Source organism: Elephantulus edwardii, unplaced genomic scaffold, assembly GCF_000299155.1.
Source record: "Elephantulus edwardii isolate Elephantulus edwardi_28Jun2011 unplaced genomic scaffold, EleEdw1.0 scaffold00019, whole genome shotgun sequence".
Classification (NCBI taxonomy): domain Eukaryota; kingdom Metazoa; phylum Chordata; class Mammalia; order Macroscelidea; family Macroscelididae; genus Elephantulus; species Elephantulus edwardii.
The window spans coordinates 18845915-18860505 of NW_006399769.1; the positions used below are offsets into that span (position 1 = coordinate 18845915).

The 14591-nt window shown below is 39.6% G+C and overlaps 1 protein-coding gene across 1 annotated transcript in view; it reads left to right on the forward strand.

The window, feature by feature from the left end:
* PRKD3 (protein kinase D3) overlaps positions 1-14591 on the forward strand; it is a 138073-nt gene that overhangs the window by 106025 nt on the left and 17457 nt on the right. Inside the window, exons 11-12 of the mRNA XM_006882391.1 lie at positions 5235-5287; positions 12942-13014. Coding sequence (XP_006882453.1) covers positions 5235-5287; positions 12942-13014 — 126 coding nt within the window. The remainder of the gene's footprint in view (positions 1-5234; positions 5288-12941; positions 13015-14591) is intronic.

Consider the following 14591-nt stretch of genomic DNA (forward strand, 5'->3'; position numbering starts at 1 on the left):
AGTACACTTCTCTATGCAACCTTGTTCAGTGCTCTTTTAAAGCTTGTTTTCATATACCCATATCATGAGAATTCTCTGTGAAATTTTGTTATTGTGTATACATGAAACCCTTAGAGTGAGGCCCCAGAATCAGTCATACTGTGTAGCTATTAAATCTTTGCTCTGCCACTCACTAGTTGTTTGAACTTAAACCTATTGCTTTCACTTATATTCTGACTCAGTGACCCTCCATCAGGTTCCCAAAGCTAAGAATGTGTGTGTGTGTGCGCGCGCGCCATCAAATCTGATCTGACTGTTAAAGGAGGGGATTACCCCTCCTTCTCCAACAGAGCAGAGCTTCTGGTGGATTCAAAGCACATACCTCTGGGATTGCAGTGCAGCTTCTTGCCACTAGGCCACCAGAGCTCCCTAAGGCTGTGAATCTTTATGGGAGGAGATTGTCCATCTGTCTCTCAAGGAATAGCTGGTGAATTTGAACTGCTGATCATTCAGTTAGCGCTCCAGTACATTACTTACTGTACCATTAGAGCTCCTTTGTTGAGCTTAGATAATAAATGTTTTCCCTCCCTTTAATAATGCCTACTTTGTAGAGCTGTTGATATTACATAAAAGAGGGCCTATCAGGTGCTAAGAATGGTGCTTGGCATCCATGAAGTTTCACTGGACTAAGTATGCTACCAGTATTTTATTTTGCTTCCTAGTAGGCTATAAACCTATAAAATGTTATAAAGAGGAATTCAAATATGCATAGGAAGTGTGAGCAGAGATTCCATGGTAGAAGAACTTGATCTGTCTGGATATTGGCGCTCTCAGGTAGGAGTAGAGCTATATGGTAGGGACTAGGTGCACCAAACCTGTTCAGGGAGCCTGGGACCAACTCAGATACCAAATGTGGATAATGCATCCCACTCTACAAGCCACTTTTGTTCTGTGGAAATCTCTTCCTACTTTCCTTGATCAGTTCAGCCACAGCTGCCTGTGTAAGTCTTCTCTCTTAGACACATTACCTGGTGTTCACTAAGCAGGGACCTTTTCTCTTTTTGTCTATTGTTGTTCTGTGCCATCAACTCAGAACTTGCTCAGAGATGACCTTCCAACAGGTTTCAGAGGCAGTAAATTCACAGATTATCCATCATTCTCCTGTTGAGCAGCTAGTGGATTCAAACCTCTTGCCCTTGGATTGGCAGCATACCTCCCTACTCATTATGCTACCTGAATTTCTGTATCTTATATGTGATAATCACTTGACACAGTAGCTTTGAGCTGGTCATTCCATTTTCATCCCCAGTTGAGAATTTTCCTTTCTATCCCAAGTTTAATGAATCAGCATCTACATTTTAACTATAATTGTATGAAGTATATCTAGAGTGGAATTACAAATTCTCAGCAGATGATCAGACTGAAAACTAATTGGAAGGTAGCTCTGGTGGCCTAGTGGCAAGAAGCTGCGCTTCAGTCCAGAAGGCATGCGGTTTGAATCCACTAGATGCTCCACCGAAGAAGGAGGGGCAATCTCCTCCAGTCCGATTAGATGGTACACAACAATTTTAACAAAACAGAACAAAAAAATCTAATTGGAAACAATGGCTGGAATGACACAAATGTAGAGAAAAGGCTATCTTGTAACCTAGTAGGGGGTAGAAAAGGTACAAACACTTAGGTTGAGATCAAGGAGCGGTGTCGGAGCCATACTTCTCTATTTCCAGCATACATGCTGACATCCCCAAGGATAGATATTCACCCATAACACCAAGGAAACAATTGAACTTCATGCCTCTTGAGGCTTAGTCAGTATTAGACCCTCAGATGGTTCTTCTTGGTCTAGTCAGCCCACCCTTGTTAGCCTCATGTGGTCAAGAACTAGGAACAAAGGCTAATTCTACTCTACTTGAGGAGACAGGTGTCATCAAAGGGATGACAGTCTTGGTCATATGCAGGATAGGTATTTAATAATTTTTCTTTGGATGTATATACATAGATATTTCACAGTGGCTCTTAAGTTTTAGAGGTTTGGACAGAATCTTCTGAAAGTCTCAATGAAACTATGGACTTTTTCCTCAGAAAATAATACACATAAACACAAATCTTATTTATAATTTCTGAGGATTTAGGAACCCTCTCATGGCCGTCTATAGGAACTCCACCCTCTCTCCTAAGAGTTAAGGTCTCTAGAGATAGAATTGTGAAAGCATTGGAGTAAGGATTTCAGAGAATGAAGGCCTAGTTCTGATACTTACTAGCAACAGTTTGGTCTTTCTTTCTATAGTCTTCTGGTCTAAAGTAGGTTTTATAATATATAGCCATCATGCATTTGGCATAGTGCATAACACTTGGTAGATGGTATTACTGTGTTGATGCTGCTGCTGCCGCCCTTGTATCAACTTCTGTGGAGCAGGGTTCTCCTTGAAATCAATAGAAATTAGAACTGGATGGAGCCGAATACTGAAGTCTTTTGACAATAAGGAAATAACTGAGTTCTGAACTAGGAAACTGGATCTGTTAAGAATCAATGTTTTAGAAACTACACAGTCCTTAGTTGATGCTGTACTTTTTCTCACTTGTTAACACATTTACTTAGTAAAATTATTTTTTATTGTCTTAATATGTTCAAATTGAGCATTTGGCAGATGTGCTACTTCTTTTTGTTGTATGATTTGCTTAGCTTTCCTTATTAGAAAAGATTTATATTTGGGACTATAAAAAAAGTTATATATGTTAAACATCTACTTTCTTGCTTATTTTTGCCCTTTTCCTTATCAGTTAATTTGGCATCAAGTTCTGCTTGTTGGTTTGCTATGTATAGTTACACAACATCAGTATTATGTCTATCATTAAAGTACTACATTTACTTTCTCTGTTGATCAAAGTAATAGAGACATTTATAGTAATAGGATGTGAAAGGCCTCCCTATACAACACACTCTCTTGTCTGTCCCTCATCTACCTTCCTGCTCCCCAGAAAATGATGATTGAAAATTTAGTTGTTTTTTTTTTATTTAAAGATGATGGAGGATAAAGGTAGCCTATACAGTTTATTCTTTTCTTTTTGAGGGGGAAAAAATTAAAATATTTAGGCTGGTATATAACTTGTTTTTATTCATTATTCTAGTATGCATTAGATATATTTCAATCTCATTATATAGATTTACCTACTATTTAAGAATACCAGAACAATGTTTGTTTGTGCTTTATTGACTATGTGGAGGCATTTGACTATGTTGATCATAACAAACTATGGCTAACATTGAAAAGAATAGGAACTCCAGAACAATTAATTGTGCTCATGCGAAACCATATACTTAGATCAAGAAACTTCAGTGCCAATAGAGCAAGGAAACATTGCATGGTTGAAGTTCAGTAAGGTATGTGACAGGGTTGTATCCTTTCTCAGAATCTATTTAAACTGTATGCTGAGCAAATTATTTGAGAAACTGAACTCCATGAAGAAGAATGTGGCATCAGGATTGGAGGATCAGTAACCTCGTCAGTAACCTTCATTATGTGGATAACACAACCTTACTTGCTGAAAGTGAGGAACACTTGAAGCCCTTGCTGCAGCAGGTTAATAAACACTGCAGCCTTCAATATGGATTGCATCTCAACATCAAGAATACAAAATTTTCACCATTGGATGGACCAGTAGGCAACAAGCATCATCATGTTAGAGAAAAGATTGAGACTGTCAACAGTTATCTCTTCCTTAGATCCACAGTCAGTACACTTGGTACCAGCAGTCAAGAGATAGGAAATGTATTGCACTGGTAAAGTCTATAGTTGAGGACCTCTCCAAATTATTGAGGATTGTTGTTGTTGTTGTTGTTGTTAAGTGCCGTCGAGTCGCAGGCATCTCATAGCGACCCTATGAAGGAGAGTCCTCGACGCTTGGGTGCCTTTCATCCTCTCTCGAGGTTCATAGGCTTTCCGGAGGCAAACTATTAACGGAAGTGGATGCCACTCCTCCTTCCAATATTGAGGAGTAGTGATGTCAATATGAAGACTAAGGGGTGCCTGATTCAGTCCATGGCCACTTGCTATACATCTTAGAGGTGGACAGTGAATAAGGATGACAGAAGAGGAATTTATGCCTTTGAATTATGTTGGAGAAGAGTGCTGAACATCTCCTGGACTACCCAAAGAACAAACAGGTCTTGGAGGAGGTGCAGCCAGAGTGCTCCTTGGAGGTGAAGATGGTGAAGCTTCGTCTCACATACTTTGGGCATGTTGCTAGGAGAGGTTATTCATGGGAGAAGAACAGCATGCCTGAGAAGGTGGAGGGATAGGAAAGAGAGGAAGACCCTCAACCAGGTGGATTGACACAGTGACCATGGCAATGAGGTTGAGTGTGTCAGTGGTTTGAGGCTGGAAGAGGATAGGACAGGGTTCACATCTATTCATGGAGTCGCTGTGAGTTGTACTTGACTCGATGGCACCTAACAACAGCTGTTTAATTTTTTAATGACAGTAATACTTTTTTTTAAAAAAAAATGTAAGCTGTATAATAGTAGTAGTTGTTGTTAGATGTTATCAGGGAAGATCCTTGCACATGTACAACAGAACAAAACCCTGGCCATCCTGCGCCAACTCACGATCTCGGCAATGCTTAAGCCAGCAGCTGCAGTCACTGTGTCAACCAGTCTCATTGAGGTTAGTCTCTCTTTCACTGGCCTACTCACTACTTTTCCAGAGTCTCACCATCCTTCCTTCTAAGGAGCACTCGGACTGTACATCTTCCAAGGCAGATGTGTTCTTTGGGTAAATCATGATGTATTAAGTGGCTTTGGCCAATACTCTTTGCCAGTAGTCTTTGGATAAATGATACAGAAGTGTAGACACTAAAAACTAAAATCTTTGTTCCCTAGTTCCACCTCCAATTTCCCAGAAGAAACCATATTTATGTTTTTTAAAATCCAAGCATTATCATCCTGAAACTTTATAAACAAAATAGCAAGACATGGAAAGTTTTCTTATTCAGCACTTAACTCTTTCTAATTTTTAAAGCGTTAGATACCATTCCTGTGATTCTGTTTCTTTGTCTGGTTTTCTGCTAATAGATCAGAATTTTGTTTATAGGTTTTTAAATGTAAGCAATTGTATTAACTCTATTCTAAGTTTTGTTATTTTCTTATTAAAATTTAAAATACTATGGGAATTTTTCTTATCAGTGAGTATTAACCTTATGAAGTCAGTTATTTACAATTTTACTCTTTTCTCATATATTATTCTTATATTTTACAGAAGAGTTGTCTACTAGTATCTCTGTATCTAATTGTCAGATCCAGGAAAATGTGGTAAGTAATAATCTCAATTAAAGTGTGCAAATTGAGTGGTAAAAGTAAGGAAAATGAATTGTGAAAATCTTACTAGCAAAATGGGTTCATAGCCCAAAGCTTTAAGCAATTTGCATAAAGACATTATACTGGATTTTGGGGGTGATAATGTGGACTTTTCCCTAAGGAGTTCTGCTTTACAAGGAAACTAAGACAAATTTTATACATTCATTTTCTCATAAATGACATTAGAATATTGCCAAGTATTATGCTCCGTCAGAAAAGAGAGAGTTTCTTACTGGGTCAGCAGAGAAAGGTCTGTATAGGAATTGGGATTTGAATTATGCCTGGAAGGATATTTGACAGGCAAGCAGGGGTGGAGGGGGAAGAAGGGGCCATGTTATGCAGGTTGAACAGGATAAGCAAAAAGGTGGCAGCAGGACACACAGAACTTTTTTTTTAATTTCAATGAACATTTACAAAGATTTTGGATTTCCATTTTTTTCATTGTTGCACTTTTCTCGCCGCCCACCCTACCCCAGCCCCCAGTTCACTCTTCTCCTTGAAAAGCAAAAGAAAAACTCCTTCACTGGTATACAATCCCCACGCACCCTCCCACCCCCACTCCGAGTGTACTCCGTTCTGCAACCCTTATTCAGGACTCTTATGATAATCATAATGCCCTAAAATATATTACTTTTAAACTGTTCTCTCCCTCATCGGCTTCAATGCAGTAAACATAATTTATCCAGTTTTTCTCAGTCTTACCCCCTCCCTGATGTCAGCTTCATTCTACAACAGTTGCAACCATACAGTATTTGTCCTTTTGTGACTGAAATATTTCACTCAGCATAATGTCCTCCAGGCTCACCCATTTTGAATAATATTGCATGAGTTCCTTGTTTTTCAATGCAGCTTAGTATTCCATTATGTGAATATACCACAGCTTCTCTATCCATTTGTTTGTTGATGGGCACTTAGGTTTCCAACTCCTTGCTATTGTGAACAAAGCCGCTATAAACATGGGTGTGCATATATCTGCTTAGATGACGCTTATGATCTCTTTAAAGTATATTCCCAGTAGTGGTAGTGCTGGGTCAAATGGTATCTCTACTTGCAACTTTTTGAGAAAGCACCACACCACTTTCCACAGTGGTTGCACCATTGGACAGAACAAAAAACAGTGAATAAGGGTTCCAGTTTCTCCACAACCTAGCCTGCATTTGTTGCTTGCTGTTCTGTTAAATTTTGCTATTCTGACTGGGGTGAGATGATATCTCATAGTTGTCTTGATTTGCATCTTTCTTAGAGCTAGGGATTTTGAACATTTCTTCATGTGCTTGTTGACCATCTGAATGTCTTCTTTGGTGAAGTGTCTGTTCATACCAAAACACGGAACTTTTAAGTGAATAAATGTGGGTGATTCAGGGGATTGACTATAGTGTTATTGTTGTGTACCATTGAGTTGGAACTGAGGGTTTTCAGAGGCAGTAAATTGCATGGGAGGAGAATGCCTACTTTTCCTCTTTGTAGCAACTGATGGATTCTAATTGTGTGCCTTTGGATTGGCAGCGAGCTCCTTATCTCTAAGCCACCTGAGCTCCTTTGAGTAAAATGAGAACTGTTACACTTCTCCTGCAAAGGGGAAATGAAAAATGTTTTGACGTTTTCAGGCTGTGGGGTCTCTGACACAGCTTCTCAATTCAGCCCTTGTAACTAAAAAGCAGATATAAACAATATGCAAATAAATGAGTATGTTAAGAACTATTCTTAGATAATGGGCTGTCTAAAAAAATAAGTCAGAGCAGTCCAGATTTGACGATGAGCTATAGTTTGCTAACCCCTGGATTAGAAGGAAGAAAGCCTAGGAAAGGGAGTCAGAAAATTATTCATTTGCTTTGTAGAAGGCTCCTTGACAGAAGTTGTTGGTTTTTCCTCTTCTTCTTGAGGCATATACCTATTCTGTTTCTGTGATACGTGAATACTGTTGGAATTTCTAAGATTTTGATCCCTACCTGCATGGGATGTTACTCCTGCCCTCTAGCTTGTCTGTCAGACATCCTTTCTGTCCTTCCAGGAATAACTCAAATCCCATTTCCTTTCAAAATTTCTCTGCTGACCCAGAAAGAAAGATCCTCGTTTCTCTGAAAGAGTACAGTACTTAGTAATAGTCTAGTATCATTTATTCTTAAATTATTTATTTTTTAATTTAAAAAGAATATGTGTTTTATTTGGAATTCTTAACATTAATCATATCAAGTGGTGGGGAGATCAGCTGAGGATTGGTTCCAAATCAAGGGTACATAATAACAACATATTGAGGTAATTAGTATATAGAGTATAATCAGTATATAGAGTCGAGGAAACTTTTGGCATCATGGGTAAGAAGGTGGGCTGCCAGTCCACAGACAGGCAGTACAAATCCACCAACTGCTCCATGGGAGAAAGATGGCAATCTCCTCCTTTATGATTTATTTACAGCCTCTGAAAACCTTCTGAAGGGTCAAATAGGAGTTGGTTTTGACTCGACAGCATTGAGTTGATAGTGGATGCTTCCCTATCAATTTTATTAGAACCAAAATTTGATCAAACAAAAATTGCTTAAAGGTGGAAGGCATTTAAAAAATTATTCTTATCAAGTTAAAAAATCCCATATGGTATTGATCATATATTTGGATAGCATTTGCTTTTTGTCGCAGTTTTAAGTCTGGGTTTGTCGAGTGGAGTTCTACTTGGTGTTTTCTGCATCAGCTACATACATAATTTCAAAAAATTAAGACTTTTTGTCTTTTTTTAAGTAGAGCCAAAGATATTTGTGAAACATTCCAAGAAGAGACTCTTGGATTTTTACTCCCCCAATCTTTTGTATTTATTTACTCACAAGAAATTTAACAGTTGTGGTTAGTGCCTCATCCGTGTATTCCCAGAACAACTTAGTTTCATAGATAGCCATAACCGTTGCCTTATGTAGTATATAACTAATTGTTTATACTACTTAATTAAACTTTGTATATAATAATACATATGACATAAATGCACTTTTGGAAGCAAGTTTATTTGTTTGAGGCACCCAGCAGGTCAGCCCTCCATGGGTGGAGCCAGCTGACCACAAGTGTAAGGTATACCGCTGTGGACATCAGTGAGCATGTGCTTTTCTCTATTTCAGGGGGGAGGGAGAGCATGAATTACTCTAGTGGCTTTATAGAGAAAAGCTGTTTAAGAGAGCTGCTGCTTTTTTGACCCTTGCATGGATCCTAGGGGAGCTCTAGTGGCTTCATGGTAAGGAGTTGCACTGCCAACCCAAAGACACACAGTTCCGGTCTGCTGTCTGCTCTGGTGGAGAAGATGGGCAGTCTCCTCCTGTGCAGTTTACTGCCTCTGAGAACTCACCAGACGGTCCTCTAGGGGGCAGTTCCAACTCATATTCTACTCATATGGCAAATGGAATCTGATGGCTAGGGACATTTTTCTAGTTTTAGCATTTTGGTATTATTGATGATCATTTACATTTCGTCAACATCTTGGAAACCTGGGCTTTAAAATGGCATTTAGGGTCAGAAAGGGTTCCCTTTTCACATCTCCTCTTCATTCTTCAGGGATACAGAGGCTTTTACAATCTCCAAGACAAGTTATGTTTCCTAAGATTCAATTTCTCCGTTTGTAAACTGATTATAATACCATTTACATGACTGAATTTTAACGTGAACTAAATAAGGATGCATGTTAAGTGCATGTCCAGCTAGTGCCTGGAACACACTAGGAACATACCTATAAATATCAAATAACTTCAGTAGCTACGTAAATCCACAAATCCTAGTATCATAATTACTAGGTACTCTTAAGTCATAAATTTAATCATAATTTAGGTACTCTTAAACTACTTAAGTTCCTGGGGATTCAGTCTCTTTTGTAAAAAGGTATTTCCCTAGATCTAATTTTAAAAATGTTTATGATTATTGCCACTATTTACTGAGCTCCAATTATATACTAAGTTCTGTGATAGCTAGTTAATTTATAATGACTAGAACTAACACTTAAGGGATTTAGAAGAGAAACATAAAAATAAATCTATAGCAAAGAGTAAACAATGTGTGATACTATGTTGTTGATGTCATGTACCAAAAAACGATGGGGGTTTTTTGGTTAGGTTTTGTTTTTTTTAATTTTGTTTATTATTATTTTGTGTGTATGAATCATCAAATTAGCTTTGACTCGTACAGGAGGAGATTACCCCTCCTTCTCCAGCAGAACATCTGGTGGATTCGAACCGCTCACCTCTGGGATTGCAGTGCAGCTTCTTGAAATAATGGGTTTTTTGAGCACCTTGGACGGCGGCCTGATGATCTGCTTCTAACTGGTCACACCCTTGAAAATTCTCTGGAGTGCAACTCCATTCTGCACATGTAGGGTCTCCATTAATTCCAAATCAACAAACATATCAAATATTCTTTTTCTCTAAGGTTAATTTGTTCAGCAGCAGCACTTGACAACAATAGCAACTCTCTTACTATCTTTGGAGTCTGTGAGTTCATACTTTTAACTTTACTAAGCCGTGCATACACTACCCTCAATATACTGCCTTATACTAGTATCCAACACATGTAGTTAGTGCCATCTAATTGACAACTCATAGCGACCCATTGAACCATAAATCTGAACCTTGCTTATCCTGTTCCATCCTCATCATCATTGATAGGCTTGAGCCTGTTACTATGTTGTTATTGTTGTTGTTATGTGCCGTCGAGTCGCCTGCGACTCATAGCGACCCTATGTACAACAGCCCTAAACTCCGCTCTGTCCTGTGCCAATCGCACTGTCTCTGACACTCCCATCCCAATTATCCCAGTCACTGAATCAATCCACCTCATAGAGGGCCTTCCTCTCCTGCGCCGTCCCTCTACCCTCCCAAGCATGATGTCTCTCTCCAAGGACCGGTCTCTCCTCACTACATGTCCAAAGTAAGTTAGACGGAGCCTCAGAATCCTTGCCTCCAAGGAGCCACCCAGTTTAACCCTCTCCAGGACAAATCTATTTGTTTTCCTAGCAGTCCATGGTATTCTCAGTACTCTTTTCCAGCACCACAGCTCAAAGGCATCAGTTCTCCTTCTATCCTCCTTGGTCATTGTCCAACTCTCTGATGCATAACAGGTGATTGCGAAGACTATGGCCTGTATCAGACGCACCTTAGTCTCCAGAGAGACACCACTGCTCTTCAGCACTTTGGAGAGGTCCCTAACAGCAGACTTTCCCATGGCAATGCACCTTTTAATTTCCTGGCTGCTGGTGCCAAGACTGTTGACTATGGAGCCAAGCAGACTAAAGCGGTGTACAATCTCGATCTCTTCACCATCCATCCTGATGCTGCCGATTGGTCCAGTGGTGAGAATCTTTGTCTTCTTGACATTGAGCCTCAATCCATATTGCAGGCTGCAGTCCTTGACACTCTGCAGCAGGTGCTTCAGGTCCTCTTCAATTTCAGCAAGCAGGGGTTGTGTCATCCGCATAACGTAGATTGTTGATAAATCGTCCACCAATCTTGACCCCACATTTCTCCTCATAGAGCCCAGCCTCCCGGATAATCTGTTCTGCATATAGGTTGAAGAGGTATGGAGATAGGATGCATCCCTGGCGTACGCCCTTCCCAATTTTGAACCATGCAGTGTTCCCTTGCTCTGTTCTGACGACTGCCTCCTGGTCCAAGTATAAGTTTCGCATTAGAACGATCAAGTGTTCTGGGATTCCCATTCTTCTCAGAGTCAGCCACAGTTTGTTATGATCTACACAGTCAAATGCCTTTGCATAGTCAATGAAGCACAGATAGACATTCCTCTGGTATTCCCTGCTTTCAGCCAAGATCCATCTAACATCAGCTACAATATCTCTAGTGCCACGACCCCTTCTGAAACCAGCCTGGACTTCTGGTAGTTCTCTGTTGATGTGCTGTTCTAGTCATTTTTGGATAATTTTCAGTAAAATCTTGCTTACATGTGAAATCAGTGAAATTGTTCCATAGTTTCCACATTCGGTTGGGTCGCCTTTCTTTGGGATAGGAACAAATATCGATCTCTTCCAGTCAGTTGGCCAATTGGTCGTTCTCCAGATTTCTTGGCACAACTTGGTGAGCACGTCCAGGGCAGCATCTGTTAACTGAAATATATCAATTGGTATACCATATTCCTGGAGCCTTATTTTTGGCCATGTCCTTCAAAGCAGCCTGAACTTCTTCTTTCATCACCATAGGCTCTTGCTCATATGTTGTTTCATGAAATTCTTCTGTGTCTTCCAATTCCTTTCGATACAGTGACTCAGTATATTCCTTCCATCTTTTTTTAATAGTTCCGGGATCATTTGACATTCTGCCAAAAGCATCCTTGATTATAGCAACTCGAGGTTTGAATTTGTTCTTCAGTTCCTTGAGCTTAAGATATGCTGAGCGAGTTCGGCCCTTTTGATTTTCTGACTCCAACTCCTTGCACATTTCATTGTAATATTTTGCTTTGTCATCCCGTGCTGCCTTTTGAAATCTTCTATTCAACTCTTTAGTATCTTGAATTCTTCCCTGTGCTTTGGCTTCTCTGCGCTCCAGTGCAATTTTCAGAGTCTCTTCTGACATCCATTTTGGTCTTTTCTTCCTCTTCTGTCTTTGCAATGACCATTTGCACTCTTCCTGGATGATACCCTTGATATCCTCCCACAACTCATCTGGCCTTCGTTCATTAGTGTTCAAAGCCTCAAATCTGTTCCTGAGATGGTAAAAAAAAAAAAACAACAAACTGTTACTATAGCCACTGTCAATTCATCTCATTGAGGATTTTCCCCTCTTTTGCTGACCCTCCACATTTGCTACCATTTTGTCCACATAACAGCACCTCCTGAAAATATGCCTACAATACGTGGGTGAAGCATCACCATCCTTGCCTCCAAAGAGCAGCCTGGCTACATTTTTCTCCCAAGTCATATTTGTTCTCTTGGCAGTCCATCGAGTAGTACTAAGTAAATAGTAGTTGTAAGGTATAAAGTAGTTTATTTCAGGTAATGAGAAGCCTGCTGTGTATGGACTCAAACACAAAGAAAACCTTGGCTGAAGAGCTAAGGGAGTGTTAGTGAATGTTGTCTGTGAATGTTCTGGCTGCAGCAACCACTATTTGTCCCCAAAAATGGAAGTGACCCAGGAATGCAGGGAAGGAGGAAAGAAAAGAGGCCAAAAGGAGAAAGAAGTTGGTTTGAGTTCCATGCTTTTTCTAACTTTTCCTCATAGTTTCAAAATCAACCTAATCCCAGTAATAGGAAGCTGAGGGTTTTTTTCAGATCCAAGATTTAAGGTATCTCTAAATGATCAGATAATTAAAACTTTATTATTAAATGTTTAATGTTAATTTACTTTTTATAGATCACTGCTGTGATAATAGTGTTTGTTTTTATTCAAAGCTCTTTTTTAAGGCAGTCTTACACAATACGGTTATATTTGCTTGTTTAGTAGTCATGTCAAAACTCAGTTTAACCTTTCCTAAAATATGATGGTAAAAGAGTATATTCCATAAAATACTTTTGTAGTTTATTAAAATTAGTTATCTCTTACATAAAAACAAAAATGAGTTTTAATAAAAAGAGTCAAGAATTTTATAAAGTTTTATAAGGAATATGTTCTTTTGATTGCTTATTTTCTCTTGACCAGGACATCAGTACCGTTTACCAGATCTTTGCCGATGAGGTGCTTGGCTCAGGCCAGTTTGGCATTGTTTATGGAGGTAAGTGTGCGTTCCCATGATAATCTCTTCTGCGTATGCAGACAATGCTGTATTACTTTCCTAAATTTTATTAGGGTCAAAATGGCAACACTTAATCTTTTAGATGGGAATCAGGAGTGACATCCACTTCCTAAAGAACATGCCTCTGGAAACTCTATGAACTTTGATAAATGTCGATAGCTGTAGAAAGGCTTCAGGCCTTTTGTTCATAGGATCACTATGAGTCGTGCTCGACTCACAGGCAATCAACAGCAGCAACAATGGAGGTAAGTGATTTCTGTACATTGTATAGGCACATTGTGCAATTTAAAAACAACTTTTACAAATACCATTTTCCTCTCAGGTTACTTTCTGTTCTTTCAGCTAAACATTTTCATTTCCAACTTTAATAGCAAACCTTAAAAAGGTAGTTGTTAGGGAGCTCTGGTGGCGCCTAGTGGCAAGAAGCTGCACTGTAATCCCAGAGGTGTGCGATTTGAATCCACCAGATGCTCTGCTGGAGAAGAGGGGCAGTCTCCTCCTGTACTAGTCTGATCCGATTTGACGGTACACACACAAAAAATAATAAAAAAATTTTTTTTTATAAAAAGATAGTCATTATCTCTTCTTATGTAAACACAAGTAGAGATGTGAGGGGGGGAAATGGTTTGATATTCACATGGGCTGTGTGTGAGTTTATTCATTAAAGTATACTCCCTACTAGTTTGCCAGCACCATTTGTCTGTTGTTGGCACAGATCAGCCTGAATTCTTACCCAGCTCTGTATCTTAAAATCTGTATAGTACTTTTGTTATGTGCCATCATTTCAGAACCAACTTACAGCTGACCCTCCAGAGAGTGTTCAGAGGCTCATGGGAGGAGATTGTCCATCTTTTTGTCATGGAGCAGCTGGTGGATTCTAACCACGTCCTTTGGGTTAGCAGTGCACCTTCTTACCCACTAGGCCACCAGAGCTCCCTGGATTGTATCGGAAAAGTAATTTAACTTCTTCGTACCTCACAGTCTTCATCTGTTAAATAGAATTAATAAAACCTACCCTGCTGTTTTTTTATAATTTGTCCTGCTAAGATTAATAGCAGGCTGTTTATGAGAAGCCTCAGATCAGCATACTTCCAAATGCTTAAACAGTTGTAGAAGTCCATAACAGCTCCATCTGTGGCTCAGTTCCCCAATTCCTCTATGTTCGGTGGATCTTAAGATTTGCTAAAAGGTCCTCAAGGGACTCAGACCCCCTCAGGGGAATGACTCATGTGACTGTAGGTTTGCAGGCTAGGATTTTGTAGAAACTGGTGAGCATTGAGCTAGGCTGGATGCAGCAGGAAACACAAACACAGTCACGCCTGATGTGCCTGTGTTGGGGTTTTCACACACCCTCGAGTGTGCAGAGCGCTCTCTGGTATTGCTGTTTTAGCTGTTGATTAAAAAGGTCTTGATAATTTGCAAGACCATGTGTCTAGAGTTAAGGCAGTTGGAGACCAGATGGCCCTTACTGTAACAGCTTTCAAAAACACCAACTTTTAGACTAGCACCATACTGGCATAACTCACAGAGTTGTTAAGATCAGTGATTCCTAATGC